The 21,231-nt window shown below is 37.6% G+C and overlaps 1 protein-coding gene across 1 annotated transcript; it reads right to left on the bottom strand.

Moving 5' to 3' along the window:
* Window positions 1-4,256: 4,256 nt before the first annotated feature.
* On the bottom strand, window positions 4,257-6,990 carry LOC149218849 (heavy metal-associated isoprenylated plant protein 22-like). Its single transcript, XM_089382485.1, has 3 exons — window positions 6,836-6,990; window positions 6,614-6,704; window positions 4,257-5,305 (listed from the first exon to the last, which is right to left on the bottom strand). The coding sequence occupies exons 1-3, from the start codon at window positions 6,875-6,877 to the stop codon at window positions 5,010-5,012; spliced, it is 429 nt and encodes a 142-aa protein (XP_089238611.1). The 5' UTR covers window positions 6,878-6,990; the 3' UTR covers window positions 4,257-5,009.
* Between the last annotated feature and the right edge of the window lie 14,241 nt (window positions 6,991-21,231).

The following is a 21,231-nucleotide window of genomic DNA, read 5'->3' on the forward strand; positions in this document are numbered from 1 at the left end:
TCTTACAATAACTTCACGTGTGTCCTTAAAATATCTATCCATAGCCAAAAACTCCTTGCTATATCCATTCTTGGATCATGATAACTTGATAGAGATCTCAAAGCTAAATATGTTGATCCAAAAAACTAATTGAGAAAAATATCTTCTTTGAACCTTTCTTTAAGAAAAAAGAGGAAACCCATCCATCCTTTAATCAATACATGAAGAGGTGGTCCATAACCTAAGACAAGCACCTGGTCCTTCTCCAAACATGGATTTGTGGTGGATTTAAGAGTATGTCTCATGTGGAATTTCCTAATTAATGCTTCCCTAGAATACAACATGGTTTTTTCCACTTTAAAGTATTACCTTAAAACAATACGGGCATATGAATCATTCTACTTAACCACTAATCTCAGATGATTTAATGCTCCCCCTGTCATAGAAACTTCACTCTAGTCAGTACCCCTCCTCTAACGACACAAAACTCCTAATTCTACACCTAGGCCATGAATGCAAACCCTTACACTCTTATAAATATTTATTGGCTTGACATTTCAATAGAGAAAATTCTAAACTTTTCACAGCTTCATTTGTAACACTAATACATCCTTAACTTAAAATTCTATAAATTAATTAACCTTATTATCATTGGGAGAAATTTTACTATAGTCATGGATCCATTAAGAGTAAATCCAAACTTTTATTCATTAATACCCTTCTATCCAATATATACACTATGCATTAACTTCACTCAAACTATTTACTTCTAAACTCTTTCATAAGTTAAAGACTAATTTCAAAAATATTGCATAATAACCTATGACGACAATAATAATACAATGTTTAGACTCAAAAACCTAAACCTCGAAAAGTATCAAAATTCCCTTCCAATAAATTTTTAAATAGTTAACGATGTCCAAAATGCCCGTGAAATTGAATGCCTTTTTCATTATTCTCTATATCGTGGATTATGTCCGCAAATAAAAATCCACAAATAAAATGAAAACAAATCTCAAATTTGTCTTCCTATAGAGAAAAATTAAATTCCGTAAAATAAAACCGTTAGTTATGCAATTCATAAAAAAAAATTGTGTATAGTACTTTAATATGTGGTTAATAGATATATTATTAGATTAAATTATGTATACATTGATATCAATTTCAAAGAGATTTTACGCTAATATCGAATTCAAAATAATCAAGTTAAATTTATATTAATTTTGAATTATTAGAGGAGGGATAAAATGTTTTAAAATATAAATTTTTATTTTTATACAAAATTTAAGGAAAAAAAAATTCATCTTCAAAAATTTGATCTTAATAACAATTGATAAATCCATAATTAATATAAATTTAGATTAATTTAATTATAATAAATTATAATCATGAATTTTATTTATGTTACTTTTATTGTTATCTCAAAACATATTAATTATTAATTTTATTTTTAATTTTATATAATTAGATCGGGTCAATAGAGCAATTTCTTTCATATTAGAGTGGAGAGCCACACTAATATTTGTGCTTTTTCAATAGTTATGTTAAAAAACTCAAACAAATTTGATGTTCGGTGTTTTGAGAGGCCTTATTTCATAAGGGATTTCAGCGTTGAAAATATGCAAACTTAATATATAGTGATGTGTGGTTTAACCATAAGTTTTGCTGATTAAATTTCATGAGACCACGATTCAAATCTCATTGAGTATTCCTATATTTCATATTGCATTTATCTCTGGAATGTTATAACATTGGGAACTTGGGTACAGGTGTCCGGAATCATGAGACCACGATTCAAATCTCATTGAGTATTCCTATATTGCATATTGCATTTATTTTTGGAACGTCATAACATTGGGAACTTGGGTATGGGTGTCCGGAATGGCTAGAGGTTTCCCCAGAGCAGTGATATTATATAATAAAAAAATTATTTTTTTTAATTATATAATTATATAATAATGAGAATTAATTTTGAATCAAAATATTCAAATATTAAAATCATTTTAAATATATAAATAACTCTTATATATAAATATATTCTTTGGGTCCTTCTCTCCCTGAGTCTTTCCCTTTTATATATATAAAATATTAAAATATCAAATTCATTATGACACATGAGTTGTCATTGAAACAATTTGGCTTAAAAATACAGAAGAACAATTTTACATATGTTTCTCTAGTTATTCTTAGGAGGAAAAGTAAAGCAACACTAATGTTTAAGCATTGATTGTCACATATAATTTGAACACAATATCTTTTGCGATATATATATACATAAACAACAAAATAAATACTCATCAGTGTGACATCTCAGATATCGCCCTTACATCGAGGTGCCACAGGCTTCTTTAACCCATCAAGAGATTTCTCCAGTTTCTCAATTAAGGATATTGGTGTTAAGGATGTCTTTGGTCTTTCTTCGTGCGAGTATTTCAAGTGAGGCTCATGTTTTGTGGGCAGTTCAGTGTATTTCTCTAAAGACTTTGTATTTCCCAACCCCAAGGAATGCCGAAACTCCAAAAAATAGTCTTCAAAGATCCCGGAACTTTCCCAAGTTCCTACTGCAACTCCCGTTGAAAAAGGAACATTCCCATATAGTTCCAAAGATTTTGAGAGCGTGCGAACCATTAAAACAAATTCCCAACTTTAAAAGTACTCCCTGTGTAAGATAAGTAAAATCCTTATAATAAATCTACTCTTACTAAATCATAAAAATTTGATATATCTAACTATATATAAACCTAATATTCTGTTAAACATTGTCCTTGCTCCACTCTTACTTCCACTTAGAACTTGGATGCTTTGGGCGTTGAAAATAAGTAAACATTATTTTATGTGCAATATTCCCGTCAGTGACAGCTCAACTTTCGGCGAAGGCTTTCTATGTGCCAGTCTTTATTAGTTGGGATTCATTCTCAGCTTTCGTCGAAGGCTTTCTAGGTGGCAGTCCTTATACATTGTGATTTATCTAACGTACCACTGAAAGAAAAATATTGTACGAATTTAGCGGGACGAATTCTTGCATCTGTTTTCTCTTTATCAAGGTTACCGTTTTCTCTTTATCATGGTTACTTAGGTTAAGAAAAATGTTACAATTATTTATTACATTTTTTGAACCGTTTTGTCTTTATCAAGGTTAATTATTTTTTATTAAATCGTAGAACTATTTATTAAACAGTGCTCATGAAAATGTTTTGCATCAAGCTACATTTAAAATTAAGAGCGTGGCATTTATAAAAATAGATATTATGGTTTATTTTTGTTAGTGGGCAGGTTTATTTTGAAATAAAGTGTTTGCAATTTTAATTTTAAAATTAAGAGTATGAAATTTACAAAAATAGGTATTATAGTTTATTTTTGTTTATTTTGTTAGTGTGTAGGTATATTGTATGTTTATTTAGAAGAAAAATTATAATTATAATTTAATTATTAGATACATTATAGGGATTTAATATTCAGAGAATATTGTAAAATATTTTTAATAGTATATAATAATTAATGATTCGAATTTACTTTTAAAATAATGGTATTTTTTTAGTTTTTTAATTAAACTGAAAAATTAAAAAAAGTATTATGTAAATAATTGTTATATGGAGTGAGTTATGGTTTTTTGGGTATGTGGTATGTATAAGCAATAGTATTGACACATTAAATTACAATAAAGTATATTTATAGAGTAATAATCTCCATGGTAAAGTGAGAATATATCTCCATAAGAATCTTGTTTCATGTTTTTTTTAACGTATATATGTTTAGCTTAGTCCGAGGTGAAGTGGAATTAGCTATGGCTATGAAAATGAAATGTTATGTCTTAGAAGATTCAAGCTTATCTAACAACCTAACAATTATAGTGGTTGGTGATTTCCCTTATATATGTTTGACTTATATACTATTCTTCTATAACTAATATTTTTTTTTTGGTGAATAAGAAACTAGTTTAGTTTCATACTCTTACATGTTTAATTTATATATCATTTTTGTTTATAATTAATTTTTGTTTGTGTTTAATATTTCTTTTTTTGGATCAAAATCAATGACTAGATTTCTTTAATAAGAACATAACCACTATAATTCATAAGTATTTAAATATGCCGTTATATATAAAAAACATTTGAATCTTAAATTTCTCAGTACATAACACTATTTTTATTAACAATTAAATTACTTCTAAAAAAATTGAAATTAATAATAATAATAAAATTATAATTTATTTACATATTTATATAAATATGACTACAGTAAAGATTACATATACTTGTAAAATACCATATGTTTTTTTATTGTAACAAAATTCCCAAAAACTACCCACCCTAAGGAAACATCGGGCTAATATTGAAGCATTAGGAAATCATAAGATTCCTTTTTCCTATTCATCAACCAACTCAGAACTCATCAGGCAAATTCAGAACTCCTGCCAAAATTTCTCGACCTCACTCTTATGTGTAACCTAGGTCTTATTAAATACCATCTTCTTGATTTTTGTAAAATCAAGAAAGATGATCAAAGTCATGTGAGATCGGTCTAATTTCTACACATAATTGTGTTGATATTCCATCCTCAATGCATGGAATTTTAGCTTTCCGTTGCACTGGAGTGCTAAAAACATTGGCTTCCTCTTAAAAGTTGTGTTCCAGCCTATTGATGACAGCTTCAGGGCCGGAAGAAAACTGTTCCGTTCTCAACAGCAGACAAATGTCAATATCTACTCCTTTCATTAGAGATGCAGACATTTTGGCTTTGTTTATGGAAGCCCAGGAGTTTGGAATTTCATGAACTTGCAAATGTAAGGAATTAGTTGGAAGAGTCAGTTATATCAATTCCTTGCTCCCGATGCTTCCTGTAAAGATAATTCTATAGCTTCCTAGGAAAGACATTAATGAGCTTATCAAGATTGTTCAAATCCTCCAAAGTGATTTCATCTACTGAAATACAGTATCCATGTGATCGTTGCAGCAGCCTACATTTTTGCCCTTTGTTTCTTCCAATAGAGAATTTCGTTACTCTCAAATCAAACGGTGAGTTTCGAAAATTTAACTGCGGCCCCTGAAAGAGATTTTCTTAACAATCGAACGTTTGATAGATTTCACTGCACTTGTAGTTGCAGCTCTTAAATTAGAGACATCGATCGGTAAAGTACCGTTGCTGGTTCTGGTCCTGACATATTGAGGTGAAGGATCAGACACTTTGTCGATTCTGCAGAGTTCTTCGTTTAAGAAATGTGCATCTTTTCTTTTTGTTCTGATTGCTGCAAGCACTTCCTCCCGATCTACGATTCCAATAACAGTCACCTTCTGATTTGCCAAGTCTGCATCTATTGAGTAGAGCCCTGTAAAACAAAGCATTCAAACAATATAATTTGTACATTTAGGTTTGCTAGACACTTTTGCATAGCCAAAGACAATATAAACACAGAAAGCGGTAAAAACAATATAATCTGTACATTAGGGTTGGCCAGATATTTTGCGTAGACAAGACACTGCTGTGAACTTGTTCAATAAGACGGTTGCTAACATGCCCTTGGTTGGATGGTAAACGAGGGATGGATTTTCTACGTGGTGCTTATCAGATGAACCATGCACAAGGGATTTTTAGAATGTCTTTTAAAGGAGCTATCTAAAGCATTTAAGCAGGCCACATTTTATAATTGTGGTGTCTTTCAGACAAATTTCCATCAGGAGAGATTTATTACCTATGTTGGACCAGAGGACCGGTCATAGATTCAAGGTGAAGATCCTTAATAAGACAGGTTAATAGTAGATATTAGTTCCAGGTTATTCTGACAATGGGATGTTTGATCTGCTGCTGAATAGATAACCAACAACATCAATTGCAGAGGGTATCTTTGATAGCGGGGACCTTTTGAGAGGGGGGTAAGGAATTTCTAATGCTAAGAGCACACTACATCTCATTGCTACACTGTTATAACGCACCCTAGTTCCAATGTAATTTGGAGATTAGGTGTTTGATGTGGTGGGGATCATACAATCAATCTCATCTGCTACAGAAGGGATGCTTAGATAGTGTTGTCAGAGATATTTCCTATTGTGTTAACTAGATTCTATTTCATTCTGGTTAATAATAGGTTGTTCTCTGACTGTTATGTTATGTTTCTTATCCTGTTTCAAATTTCATGGTACACTATGGTTTGGCATGGCCTTTTACTAAGGCTGAAAGGATAGGCGTCTTAATGGGAATCTGGATTCCTGATTCAGTTTCTAGTGGGAATCTGGATTCCTGATTCAGTTTCTAGTTGTCTCAAGAAGTATAGATCCTACACTGAAATATAAATTTCTGATATATGTGACTTGACTTGCTAGCTGTTGCATATATCTCAAGAGATTGCTAAGAGGACGCTAATTCTAAACTGGGAAAGGTATTTAATATGTTCAGAATAAAATAGCTAGCTGTTGCATATATCTGAAGAGATTGCTAGGAGGACGCTAATTCTAAACTGGGAAAGGTATTTAATATGTTCAGAATAAAATAACTGACCACATCAATCGCAGAACGCATCTCTGGGGTCTGGTATAACGCATCCTTTGAGTATTGTAAGCAGACTATATTCCATTGTATCAATCCATTCCCACATAGTAATAGTTTAAATGTAGTTCTGCAGATAGAATAACGGCAATACCTTTTATATGGGAGAGAGCATTTCGGATCTTTCTCTCGCAGCCAGCAGAATACAGTGGTACTCTCATATCCACCCGTTGCGGGGTAATATTCTGCAAACATCGTTTCAGACAAAAATATACGTAAAAAATTGCTTCTCAAAGTTAATCGACATTCATTTGAAGTGTACTCAGATGCACCAACAGCAGCAAATATGATACTCGCTAACTAATTAATTCCTTACCTTCACGGCCTGCGTTACGAGAACAAGTTGTAGGTTGGACATTGTATCTCTACAGCTGAAATATATTTCACTGAATCAGTAGCAGTAACGATCTTCTAGCCCTCTGAGTATAGCACGCAGAATAAAAGCTTTTCGTCTAGAGACAGTAGAGGAATTGGAGCGAGCTATGCATCTGCGCATTCATTCATTTATATATATGAGCGCACTAAAACGTCTACGAAAAGAATCTGAAAAATCTAAAGGGTAAAGCAGATACCGAGGGAGTGACTTAAAAAGTTAAAGCCAATTATCGAGATGGAGGGCCAGAGCATCAGCTGCTGTTATTTAGGAAAAGTTGATAAAGAGCATAATAGGAAAATGCAGATACCAACTTTGGTGACTAAGAGTGGACGGAAAGATAGCAAATAGAATGGGGCTTTATTGTCGTTTTGTGAATTTCAGGGTCCCTTTATTTATTCTTTTGTTGTGCTTATTTATTGAAGGTGCTTTTGTATGTTATGAGGCAGAAGGCGCCAATCCCGTGATTCAGCGCTTTATTGACTCACTAAAACACAAACAGCTAAAAGAACTGAAAAGCAAAAATATTTTACCAAGGGATAAGTAACAGTCGCACTATTTACATTCCTAAATGTATTTTTATTCTAATAGGTATCATGACAATTTTTTATAAATTATGCATAAAATGTTCTTATTGTGATATAAAGGTTACAGCGCACTACCATGAAATGACTCGTCAAGGGTTGTAGATATTTGGATATGGACGTATGCTTGATGTGGGGCAAGGAGATAAAGAGATAAGGATATGGCATCTTGGTGATATTTGGGAGAATGGTTTTTGTAGAGAACGAAAACATTCCAGATACCTTAGATTGAATTTGTAATGATCTTATATTAGTTGAAACAAGTGAAGTTAGTTCGCTTACAAGAGGGGGTGGTAGCATTAGAATACAAGCCGAAATGTTCAATGATAGGGAATGACACCTTGATGTTAAGGAAGATGAGATTGGACTTTGAGTTATTATTTATGTTTCTTAATTCTTAATGGCTTTTTTGAAATTAATCTTCTTAACTCACCGGAGAGTGAAGGTTTTCTAATGTGTTGATTGGATGGAAATGAAGCGATGTTTGCGGTGACATATTTGGACAAGCTTTCGTCTTGAAAATATGCGAAAATGGAGGTACGTTTACAGAGTTAATTTGTCAACTCGATGGGGATGAGGAGACGCTTGAGATGAGATACCTTGGACAACCAGTTTACATCTTGAAAATAAGGGAAAATGGAGGTAAGTCGTAAAATTTGTAGAGTAATATTAGAAATGTGTGAGAGTTTGGGAAAATTAAAATAGCTATTTTTTTTAAATCAAAGATGTTACTATGTAACGAACCTTTTTTACGAGAAAATTTTGAAAGTTTCGATAGTTAGTGGATAGGGAAGATGTATTAAAACATTGCCGGAGTGTGTTCTAATTCATAGTCTCTTACTTCGAGTTTTGTGAGCTTTCATCTTATGAGCCAGATTAATAGTGTGACATAGTTATGGGGCTTATTATTTTTAGTGCTAACACATTGGCACTAATTATTGCTTCACTATTGAATATATATTTAATTCAACGAGTACGAGTTAAGTTATTGAGATTATTATTGGAAGTATGGTTAGAAAAGACTCTAAAGGCTATAAAGGATAGTTTGGGCAAACTCATAGAAGTGGAAAAGAACTATTGAATATATATTTAATTCAACGAGTACGAGTTAAGTTATTGAGATTATTATTGGAAGTATGGTTAGAAAAGACTCTAAAGGCTATAAAGGATAGTTTGGGCAAACTCATAGAAGTGGAAAAGAGGATTAAGGGATATTTTTTTTCGTGGATAAAGTGTTTATAGACATGGTCATGTTTCCCAAGGGTATTTTTATAGGTCTTCCAAGTAGGAATGTAGGTGTATATTTTCTCTAGAAGAGGAAATTTACAAGTTTGTAACTCATGTTGATAGAATGTGTGGTATGGGAAGGCTTTTTTACCTTAGCTAGTGCTAAAGGATTTTGGACACCTCAATTATTTAAAATACAACAATCTATTGAGTGGATTTTTCTGAAGGGAGATTAAAGACATCTAAAGTAGAGGAAGGTTTTTTTAAGTTGCTATCTAGAATGCAACTTGAGATTGCACTTGAAACTCGATGGGATCTCCAAGATCATGTTATACTTCGGGAGCTAGGTGAACAAGTTGTTTCTTATTTTCTAGGTGTTTTATTTCCTAAATCAAATACAATTTTAAGCTCCATGGAAAAAAAAAATCCAATGTGCCATTATTTGGTGATTGATGCCTACACTTTAAAGAAATCACTAATAAAAATTTACTTCAAGGAAAAAATATTCTCAAGGGCTATGACATGCCATGAACGGAATCATATAAATATTATATCGGTATATTTTAGGAAAAAAATAGGTTAGTGAATCCCCATTTTGTTCATACTTTTAAAAAGGAATGCGTAAATAAATGAGCAAGTGATAAGTCCCATTTTCAAATTCCTTAGAGAACTTTGAAAATTTGGATAGAAATTAACATCAAGAAGTGATTTCATAACATGGTTAGGAGAAGGAATTTATGGGGGTGAATGAAATGATGGAAATCCAAACTAAGAGATATCAATGGAATTGTAATATGGTAAATAATAAACAATTCAAGGAGACCCTTAGCGTAGATCATACCTTATGTAGGTGTTCATAAGGAGTATATTTTCATTGGATGTGGAAGGAGTGGGAAATATATCTATAAGACAAATGCTAGATAGGTTAATATTCCTACACAAATTATAAATATTTGTGCTATAAAAAATTATGGGAAATGGAAACAACTATTAGGGAATTTAAAATTACCATTAATATAATAAATTTTTTTATCAATTGATTTCCCTGGATGGTAAATGAAATTAGTTATAGGGTGGAGGAATTAAATTTCCATAATAAACCCCTCTCTTCTTGACTTAATTATCTTGATGGAGTTTCAAGATTAGGGATTTTGAAATGCTCTGAGGAAGATTCCCCTATTGTATTGTGATGATTCTAATATATATTCTGTTAATATTTCATAGAATAACACATAGATCATTCACTATTTTCCTAAATATATACCCCAATCACTTTGCATGTAACAAAAATTAAGGTGAGGAAATGGTGCATACCATTTTTGAATGTTGTATGTGTGATATCAATTGGTATGGTTATAGAAAGCCTCTCCATCACTTAAAGATATTTCTCTAATTCCTAATATTAATATCCAACACACAACGAACACAAAACACATAAATCCTACCCATACTAACAATGTAAGTAATAAAGATATTAAATATACATCACATATTTCAAAAGAAATCTATAGCTATATTCATCATCTAATAAGGATCATATACATGGTTGTTGGGCATGGAATCCGACCAAGGCATGTTTTGGGGCTCAAAGCCCAATTTTTGACCTGATATTGTTGTAAAGACTCCACAAATTATGGGAGCGGAGCGCAAAATGTATGATAGAGTCAGAGGGTTGTCCACCCTAGTCTTGTAATGTAATGTCGGCCTACCCATGGTCCACAGACCATGGGATTGTATAAATAGAGCAAGGCTGTAACAGAAAAAAAGGAAGTGAGTAGAGAAAATAAAGGGTCTAAGTGACTAAGTGTGTCTTGAGTCGTAGAGTAGAAGGCTCTGCATTTGAGTGCATAGAGGCCTAGTAATCCGCAGTTGAGTGCATGGATACCTGCAGCTGAGTGGGCAGGGCAAAGTCGAGTCTGTAACCGAGAAATAAATTAATAAAGAGAAGTTTTGTTACCAATTTGTGTATCTATTCTTGGGTTAATGCATGTTTGATATAAATTGCAAATGTACTATTTATTTACTCCGTGCACCTATATGAATGGTTTATATTTTTAAGTATAACTTAAAGCATGTAAGTAGGCTAAGTTAATCAAGTAATATTGGAATATCAGTAAAGCATTGGGTAACAATGCAGAAGCATAGTGTTTATCCCTTGAGAAGGGCTATGTGAAGGCAGAATCTCAGGCTGCGAGGTACGGGAAAGTGTGCACAGGGTCGAGCTGCGGACCACTTGAACTCATCAGACATCTCCAGGGCATAGAAACCTTGTTCTAGCACCCTGCCATACTACTTCATGTGAGACCTCAGTCTGTGCTCCCTAGACTATTGCCAAAAGGGCTTGTAGTACACGGATTTGTTTGGCAAACTAACTTTGAACCTGGGTCAGGCCCCAATAATCCAATGAATGGTTCCATTGCTAGTACTAGGATCTGCATAAGAGATGTCTGATGATGTGTCACTAGAATCGGACAACGAAAGAAATTGAAGAGTGGTTGGATAGGCAAATTCACGAGTTCGCAGTGCAAGAAATCAGGAATTTGTGAGTATCAAAGGAAGAATGGTTAGAGAACTAATTATATATGGAAATACATGAAAGTTTCTTTCCATCCTTCCCCTCTCAGTTGTACGAGTGGATCACGAAGCTAGCAAACAATCATGGAAGGTGTAGTCTCGACAAGCCTATTGTGTGGACTCCAGAGTTGGTGCACACACTCGAAGCATTGGAAGATAACATCACACCCGTTGTGGACCATTGGCTCGATCAGGTTATAGGAGGGTTTATCATCGAGTTCGTGGTAGATACTTCAGTCAGCTATAGCGAGGTGGAATGACGTTTCCTTAAAGGACTACGAGGTAAGTACGTTAAATATTTGAACACTTGGATTAAAATGCTACTATGTGAAACTCGGTTTATGCGAATAAATTGATGTTTGGATCTACATGAAGTGGGAGGATCTACAGAAATGAAGGTAGCAAAGAATTAGAGAATAGTCCATTGATTTCACCTCCACGGAAGAGCGAGGAGGAGCTCGTCAAAGTTTCACCAAGAAGTGCTATCAGTCTGATAAGACAATGAATTCTGTGCATAGCACCCCCACCTACACCACCACCATTTTCACCATCTTCACACCCATCTTCACCCACACCACATCCGCCACCACCACAGTTCAATATGGCGAGTGCAATAAAGTTGTCGGTGTTTAAAGGAGTAGGGAATGAAGTTCCAGACCAATTTTGGTTCATAGTAAAGGTTGTATGGGAAGCACAAGGAGTCATGAAGGACAATACAAAGAAGGAAACAATGGTTAGTGCCTTGTAGGATCGTGCACTGACGTGGTACACTAAGCATTCCAATGACAATCCAAATGCAGGGATCGCGGATATCTAAGTGGTGCTAGACAGGGAATTTAGTAGGCCAAAATCAGAAACACAGTCGATTATCAGATTGAAGGAAATCACGATGCTTCCAGGTGAGACACCCTAGGACTTGGATCAGAAATTGAAGCATATGATTCATGAAGCCAACATGACCTTGACGGATGGGCAACACCATGCATGGTTTGTAGCGTCGCTAATGCCACATCTAAGGAACGCGCTATCACAACAGAAGTTGTCAACTCAGGCCGAGGCCTTGTAGATTGCAATGAGACTACACGAGACCCCTATACAAGATCCTAATTTGGGAGTCCAACAGATCCACATGCGGTTGAAAAACTTGTGCCTTGAGATGCATAGCTTGAAACAAGATAGGACATCTCTCTTAGAAGCGCGTGAGGAGGTATGGTGCATAAACTGCAAAGGCCAAGTACATGACAAAGACCATTGTCCAGTCTTTGCGAACTACTTTACGGGAGGGGGGCCTATGCCATTGGGACCAGAGGCACAACCATGACTGAGTGTGGCGCCTGCATTATGGTGCATGATTTGTTAGATAGGAGGAAAGCATACTACAGATAACTACCATTTATTACAGAAGTATACACAGATGCCCCAACAGTTGTTTTGTATTTTCTATAGGTGAGTAGGCCATGATGATTGTACCTGTAGAAGTTATGAATTGATCATGGATCAAAATCCTACCGATAGACTTCATATCGAAATGTGAACCCTTGATCAAAATGCAGGGATGGTGCGCACTGGATTTTAGGGGCGCAGATGCGGTTGAGGTGGAATGGGACCAAGAAGGGGTCACGGATAGATGATATGTTACAATTGTGGAGGGCTAGGGCATTATGTCTGTGATTGTACAAATCTGACAAGAGAATCATGTTTATATTGTACCCAGTTTGATCATGAGATGGAGGACTACCCCACATTGATACCGAGGTTGCGCGATAAAGGAACACTCCAACCTCCCCTGACATAGAACCTGCAAATGATGAGGTATGAGTTGTAGGAGGAGGACCCAAATGTAAACATCGTGCTCCGACGTGGTATCACGATAGGAGATGACAAGGGCAAGCATCCAGGAGAGAGTGTCTGGGTTCGCAAGGGTCCAACAAAGGAACCGGAGTTTGATTTGGAGCAAGCGAAGGAGACATTCATGGAAGCTAATAAGAGCTTCACGAAGGCCTCCACTTCAGCTAGTAAAGACAAAGCAGAACCTAAGATGGACCCAACAAAGCTCACTACCTTTCTAGAGACATGCATGAAGCTACTACGCAACAGAAAAGCGGTGAAGGGACTACAAGAACTCATCACTAGATGTGCTAGACCCGGAGAAACACATGTAGTCTGGAAGCTCAAAAACCACACAACACGAATAGGAATGGAGATGAGATTAACTACGCAAATTAGGGAATATGAAATGGATCAAGTGATTTTGGATATAGGATCAGACACGAACGTCTTGCCAAAGTATACATGGGAGTGCATGGGAAGACCAGTGTTGCAAAGGTCTTCTATTCAATTGCAAATGGAGAACCAGCAAAAGATCCTACCAATGGGAAGATTGCAAGGAATAACGATAAATATCGATGGTGCAAGCGCGCTTGCAGATTTCAAAGTGATAGGGATTATTGATGACCGCAATCCCTACCTCATGCTATTGGGAATAGATTGGGCCACTAACATGAATGGAGTGATAAATCTAAAGAAGTGCTAGATGATTTTTGAATCATTGCGCGTAGTGGTACCTTTAGACCCTGCGCAAGGATCATGCTACATAGAACTGGTGCATGACTACAATAGCAATGATAATCTAGACTATATCTACAAGATAACCACTGAGGAGAAGGATTGGGTGAATGCAACAACGGATGGTCTGATTTCGTGGGAGCACGAAAGCTCCTGCACCTTAGATACGAATGAGGAGATAGAATGGTGGCAGAACAAGTTACACGAGGTAACCATGCTCAATTGTAACATGATGATAAGGTCACTACGTTGTGTAGTAGTAGAAGCAACAGATCTGCCTATGTATGATGGGTTGAGCAAGGTGGATGTTTTCCTGAACAAATTTGAAAAAGAATTACCAGAACAACAACGTTTTGACGCTCTGAAATGGGTACTACGTGCTACGGTCGCAAAATGATGGGGTACGCATCAAAGAAGTTTTGAGGACTGTCATGAATGTAGAAGGATGATGCCCATGTGGTTTAGAAAGTAACAGAGGTAGATGAAATCCAGGTATGGTGGCCAAAACAGCCTATGCATCCACCTCTCCAGATGGGTACAAGTGTATGGTACGCAACCTGCACAAACGCACATTGTCCTCGTGATAGGAAACAAGAACAACAAGCGGGAGCTGGCAAGAAACGGGTGCGAACAACAAAGTATGATAAGACCAAGCACGCTAAAGATTATCCATGTCGAAGCCGTTGAGAAAGTATGTGAAGTACTGAGTACGGTCCACCATGTGAGACGAACTGACTGGGACCTGCGCGTACCAACGGTTCTCTGGGATTATAGGACCATGTGCAAAACCCTGACTACACGGGCACTTCTGACGCTAAAGTATGAAGAAGACGTTGTAATCCCTATGAAGCATGCAAAGCCTAGTCTGCGCATAGTAGCACCAATAGATACAATGGTTCGCGAAGCCCGAAAAGGAGGGATCACATAGTCATAAGAAACAGAATGCATGGGACTTGAGGAAGAAATTTGATGGGGAAACTTTAGACTCTGCAAACTTGAAAAAGAAAGGGTATGATTAAGGAAGAAGATCACTTTGATCGATGCAGAGGTCAAGAAGTTGGAGGATGAGATAAAGGAATCATTTCTCATCGAAAAACCTACGATGGTAAGGCAAGGTACGTGCGAATACTAACAAGTTTGAGAACTATCGCCTTGAATTGGTTAGTCCGATGCCTGGGATTCGACCGCATATCGTTGAACATAGTGAATAGGGTAGCACATTGTAAGTGGTGAAGTGCGCGATGCCGACCACAACAATAGAAGGTGGGGATTCTCCGAGAATCGTGATGGAGGATAGGGTGGAGCCCCACATGGCTAGTGTGACCACCTGACTAGCCAAGGGAAGGATAGTCTTAGCGCTCCAGGTAGTTGGAAGGGGGTGCGGGACTATAAACTATTATGCCTGGGAGCTGCACGATATGGGTGATGCGCACAGAAGTAGACAGTCACAAGGTCTGCGACTGCACACGGGGGGCTACGCTGCTGTGCGTGTTGGTCAGAAAGTGGTCGTTGAAGTCACTATTCACGATGGGATGCTTGACTTGAGGCCAAATGGACCAGGCAGTAGGCATTTAAGATTCTATTTATGGGTAAGATTTGGGAAAATTTCCTGCCAAGAAAGCATTAATGGACCGAAATTGGGGGGAATGGTCAAATTCGAATTCAAAGGCACTATAAAACATAAAGGGTTGCCCAGAAAAAAACACTTGGTCATTTGAGAATTGAGCGATTGAGTAGAGCCCTGAGCATTATGAGCCGAGCGTTGATTGAGCCCCTGAATTCGCGAGTGACAGAATGCAGCCTAGATATGATCACAACAACTAAGGATGGTCTGGGAATAGAAGAGGTAACTGTCGGTGAGGCCGCGCAGGCCCTAACTATGGAGGATGTTCTAGAAGGTGCTGGGGTTGCGGCATAAATCCCCAAATCACCACGTACACTAAGACCCAAGAAGGATAAGCAAGCAGTGGCTCCCATAAGTGTGTCCCCAAGGAACCCACTACGTAGCAAGCTATCAATGGAAGAGAAGGGGAAAGTTGTCACAATAGAAACATATGAGGAAGAAGAATATTTTTAGCCCCTTATCATCACAGAGGAAGAGGACAAAGGCATGGAGGGGGATACTCAACATGGGCACTTGGAAATAAGACTACCCACCTACGTCCCTCTGTGGAAAGGGAAGGCCAAAGTACCCAAAGACCTGGACGAGACGAAGAGTTTGCTCTAGACCCCGCTCCTCCCAGATGGCATTATGTTTGAAGGCACAGAACTGGGCTACGTGCCGACTATGAAATTTCAATATTGTGACCTCGCTGACCACGAGAAGTTCCCTCACCTTAAGACTGAGAGCCTTATGAAGCAGTACACCACAGGGGTAGTAACAACATTTGAGTTGTGGAAGTAGTTGCGTGGTGTGGAAAAGGCTCGGTTGCTGAACATACTTTGGGTGTGACATTTCCACCGTCCCCCAATAACCATTTTCATCATCAGGCAGCTACATTGCCTGGTGCATGATGGGTATCTATGGCTGGAGGAGCATATACCCATCACGGAAGACTTAATTCATCGCATTTCTTGGCTCCCCTATAAAGAAAAGGACCTCGCTACCATATCGGAAGGAAAAGGCAGTGATTTGGCCCTCGCAGAGGCCATGAAAATGAAATATAAGCTTGAAAAGAAGAAGAGGGGCTATGCAATCTCTAGCATCAAGGAAAAATCAGTTTGCATAGTAATGCAAATCCTCGCAGGCATAGTTATGCGGAAGTGTTGCGCCGACGATGTACCATCGCTGGTGGTCGCATTGGCCAAGCAGTGTGCGAAGGGGTCCAGTTTAACTGCTCTGAATTCCTCTACATAGAATTTTTGGAAAATTGCCTCGAAGCCCAAGAGCAGGGTAAAACCTTCCATTATGTGTGGTTGTTTCTATCCATAGTGCTCGTAGTGGGGGAATTACCGGAGGATAGTCAATTCCCCATAATTGACAGAGATTTACCAGAGGTCACGAACTACGCTTCGCTTTGGACCATGAAAGATGTGAAAAGGATACGCGATAGCAAGATCTCCTGGGTGCTATGGAGATGAATATAAAAATGTGGATCAACCAGAAACCGTGCTTGTCACCCATAGTGTACAATAGTCTTCAGAGTTTTGTAGAATTAAAAGCAGACATGCATAATATATACATCAGGGCATGAAAGGATCTGACCAAGCAGTAGAAAAAGGTACCCTTTGTAGCCACTAACAATGCCATTTTCACTGTCATGGAGGCATGGCCCCTGAAATGGTGTGCCACGGATCTTGCAGAACTTGAGAGGGTGGCAACACAGAAGAAGAAGGACGATTGTAAGCTGCGCATTGCACAGTTGGCCGAGAAAAGGTGGAAGGAAATAGTAGCAGCTAAGGTACGGGTAGCCCGAGAGTGACACAGGTAGTCGCCGAGTAGAAGAAGGCCGAAAAAGCAGTAACAGCTCATAGGAAGCAACCGGGAAGGTTGACGAAGGCCAAGCAACGTCCTCGCAGGGGCAGGAGGCAGAGGAAACAAAAACAATAGAGGGAAGCGCGGACCTAGGGACCGCGCCCACAAAGTTGAAGCACCCACACACGGTAGAACGAGCAGGGTCAAGGAAGAAGGTCACAACCTCAAAATTGGCCATTGACCCGGTCACCCTAACCAAGGGTGATTTGCATGAAATTGGCGAGACAGTGCACGATGTCACAAAGGAGGCCCTTCAGGATTTCATGCAGGAGCACTAGACTATGTTGGGGGCCCTTAGAGAACAATTGCAGGAGTTACAGGTGTGCCCCACTTAGGGGGGTACCCTTTCAACCCACCTCATAGCAGCATCCTTGGTAGCAAAGCAGATGTTGCGCACACGGATGGAAAACACAATAGTGTTGCCAAAAGGGCCCTAGTAACATCAAATGAGGCCGATAGATTTTCAGTTAGCATGATGAAAGGCCCTAGCCTTAATATGGCTGCCCTTGCACGTGAGACACTATATCTGTTATAGGATGGGATAACAAGTAGGGAGAGACACACAATCCAAGTCCTCAACGAGCAAAAGATAAACATGGAAGATCTCAGCTTGCAGCGCGATGAATTGGTGTCACAAAATCAACAGTTGGTGTAGGTGGTAGACGATGCTTGTCGAAGCATCCTGGAGCTGGCCATCCTAGTAGATCCACCAGTGGAGGTGCAGATCCACAGGTTAGCAACAAGAGTCTGTGAGGCCAGGGAAGAAACGACCAAGGTTCAGTTGGAGCTAAATCTTCAAATCCCCGAGCTGCAGTTAAAGGCACAACCATCCACTACCCTGAAAGTTAGAGAATAGTGCACTAGCACTATAACAGTGGGATTGGAGGAAATGGGAGGTGCAGTGCGAGACTCCACTAGCATGTTGGAAGAAGCACTTGAGGTTCTCACAACTTTGCAGGAGGACCCCAACATATAGCACTCTGAAACAAAAGCACAAGAGCTCCAACAACAATATGAAAGTGTTAATGGAATTGCAAAGATAGTGGTCCTCACCCAACGGCTTGTGATGATGTAGCAGGCTAAGGCACTAAAGGAGCAGGTCGATGCAGCTCGACATAAGCAGGCAATTCTAAATGTGTGCTTCCAGCGTTAGATCAATGAGGCTTTCACTATCACGGCAGCCATTGAAGGAAATCTCATGCACATACAGGGAATGCATGCATATATGCATAGAATCACTCCAGACACAGAGTTCTCAGAACAACAGATGCAGCAGATCCACCAAGCAGTAACTCAGTGCGCTTCTAACCTCAGCATACTTCGAGAAGAGTTGGAGGCACTCCGTGCAAATATTGCCACGCTGATAGAGTGACATGAGGGTGAGTCATGATGTTTGTGTTGGGGGCCTGTTAGGCATGGAATCCCCCCAAGGCATTTTCTGGGGCTCAAAGCCCAGGTTTTGACCTGATATTGTTGTAAGGACTCTGCGAATTATGTGCGCGAAGTGAAAAATGTATGATAAAGTCACAAGGTTGTCCGCTCTAGTCTTGTAATGTAATGTTGGCCTACCCATGGTCCGTGGACCATGGGATTGTATAAATAGAGTGAGGCTTTAAGAGAAGAAAAGGAAGCGAGTAGAGAAAATAAAGAGTCTAAGTGACTAAGTGTGTCTTGTATTGTAGAGTAGGAGAACACTTTGCAGCTGAGTGTGCAGAGGCCTAGTAGTCCACAATTGAGTGCATGGACCCCTGCAGCTAAGTGCGTAGGATGAAGTCAAGTCTCTAACCGAGAAAGAAATTAACAAAGAGAAGTTTTGTTACCAATTTGTGTATCTATTCTTGGGTTAATGCATGTTTGATATAAATTGCAAATGTACTGTTTATTTACTCCACACACTTGTATGAATGGTTTATATTGTTAAGTATAACTTAAAGCATGCAAGTAGGCTAAGTTAATCAAGTAACATTGGAATATTAGTAAAGTATTGGGTAATAACTTAGAAGGACAATGTTGAGCCCTTGACAAGAGTTATGCGAAGGTAGCATCTCAGGCTCCAAGGTATGGGAAAGTGTGCATAGTGATGTGCACGGAGGGTTGATCCACGGACCACTTGAACTCATCAGACATCTCCAAGGTGAGGAAACCTCATTCGAGCACCCTCCCATATTACTTCGGGTGAGACCTCAATTCACGCTCCGTGGACTATTGCCGAAAGGGCCAGTAGTATCCAGATTTGTTTGGCTAAATCAACTCTGAACCTGGGTCAGGCCCCAATAAGCCAACAATGGTCTTTCTTAATGATTCAAATATTATCCATATGTATAGTATTATAGGTGACTATTATGGTTTGGAAAATTATATATATGGAACGTAGGAAAATATTCAATAAAAACATGTAATTTAGTATTAGAAATGGTTACATTTTAGCAAATAATATATATCCATATATATAAAGTAAATAGGTGAATTTTTAACCAAATGGGAAAATCCTTTTTCTAAAAAATTGTCAGAAAAATAGCCAATTGGCAAAATTTGGCCCTTAAAAAATTTCTTAATCATATACTTGACGCGAGATAATGAATTGTACATAAGAGAATGAAAAATTAAAATCATATATCTCGAGAATCATTGCAATTCTCCATGGATCTTTGGCTTCACACTCCTCCTTGGATTACACCCACAAGTAAGGCTAGCTTTGAATGTAATGTCAAACACAAAAAAGCCCCCCTTTGAGCTTTGGAAGGTGGTTTCATATGAGTATTTTTCTATGTTTTCCCTCAGGAATATATTATTTAAGTACACTTGGTGAGTATGTGAGAGGGTGAACCTAGACCCTATGTAATGGTTAATTCATTGTCCGATAAGAGTCCCCAAGTTCATTTAATGAGGCAGTCCAAGTCACATTGGCTAATATCCTTGGTCAAATATAGATGAAGATAAGGATATTTGTGCTTTTATAGGGTACTACAAGTAGTTATCATTTCTTTCTAGTGAACAACAAGTGTTGAGTCAATTTTTTCCATTGAACAAGGAGTGATGTGGAAATCAATGTCATTTTCCTAGGGACACGAAACAATCCTTCATCGATACATCAATAGATCGCTCAAGAATGTCGGAAAAGTTATCATTGATGGAAAATGTGTCGAAGGATCCCTATGTCAACCACTGTGTATTATGGGGTAGTTACTTGTGAGAATCCACAAACATTATATTTTGAAGCATTTGATCTTATATGTTACACAGTATATGTAAAATTTGTTGCTAAACATAAGGTTTAATATTATTTTTGGGCCTTTAATTTTGTTTTGATCTTCAAAAATTGAAGTAATTTGGAAATTAATAGTTGACCATAAGGAGATAGCATTGGAATACAAAGAGACAACCTTTCACATCAAATTATTGCATTGGAACACAAATAGTCATCAATTGATGTATATAAAAATATGTGCATTTAGATGATAATTTTTTTTGAGATTGAGTTTGGGAGATATTTTCAATGGATTTCCTAGAAAAAAGGAAAGATGAATAGGGCATATATGAAGAAGAATTGAGGAAGAAGAGTAGAGGAGAAAAATAACAGTAAAAGAGGAGGAATTAGAGTATTGAACAGAGGAGAAGATATTGATAATAAAAACTCAGGTAAGATAATAAATTTAAAAGTTCACGTATCATGGTATTACTGTCTCCTTTCATGTAGTATTTGTAGGTTTTAACCCAAAAATTACCTACATACGAATTCTAAAACACAGAAAATAAACAATGCGAGAGAATAACACATAAAACACATATACACAAAGATTTCCCCTGGATCCAAAAACTAGGACTACCAGCTTGATTTTTCATTATGTTCCTTTCAGTGTTACAATACATATTTATACATGTTGAAGCATCCAATACCATGGACTGAAAAACCA

This window comes from Pinus tabuliformis, chromosome Q (assembly GCF_031772625.1).
Source record: "Pinus tabuliformis cultivar Carrire ecotype Pingquan chromosome Q, CPIR1, whole genome shotgun sequence".
NCBI lineage: Eukaryota > Viridiplantae > Streptophyta > Pinopsida > Pinales > Pinaceae > Pinus > Pinus tabuliformis.

Excerpts from the sequence above, each read along its gene's own strand:
- LOC149218849 (XM_089382485.1), bottom strand. The coding sequence starts at position 6,877 with ATGTCCAACCTACAACTTGTTCTCGTAACGCAGGCCGTGAAG. Across the intron at positions 6,705-6,835 it reads TCGTAACGCAGGCCGTGAAG|AATATTACCCCGCAACGGGT; the intron begins GTAAGGAATTAA and ends CGATGTTTGCAG. Across the intron at positions 5,306-6,613 it reads TGCTCTCTCCCATATAAAAG|GGCTCTACTCAATAGATGCA; the intron begins GTATTGCCGTTA and ends TTTGTTTTACAG.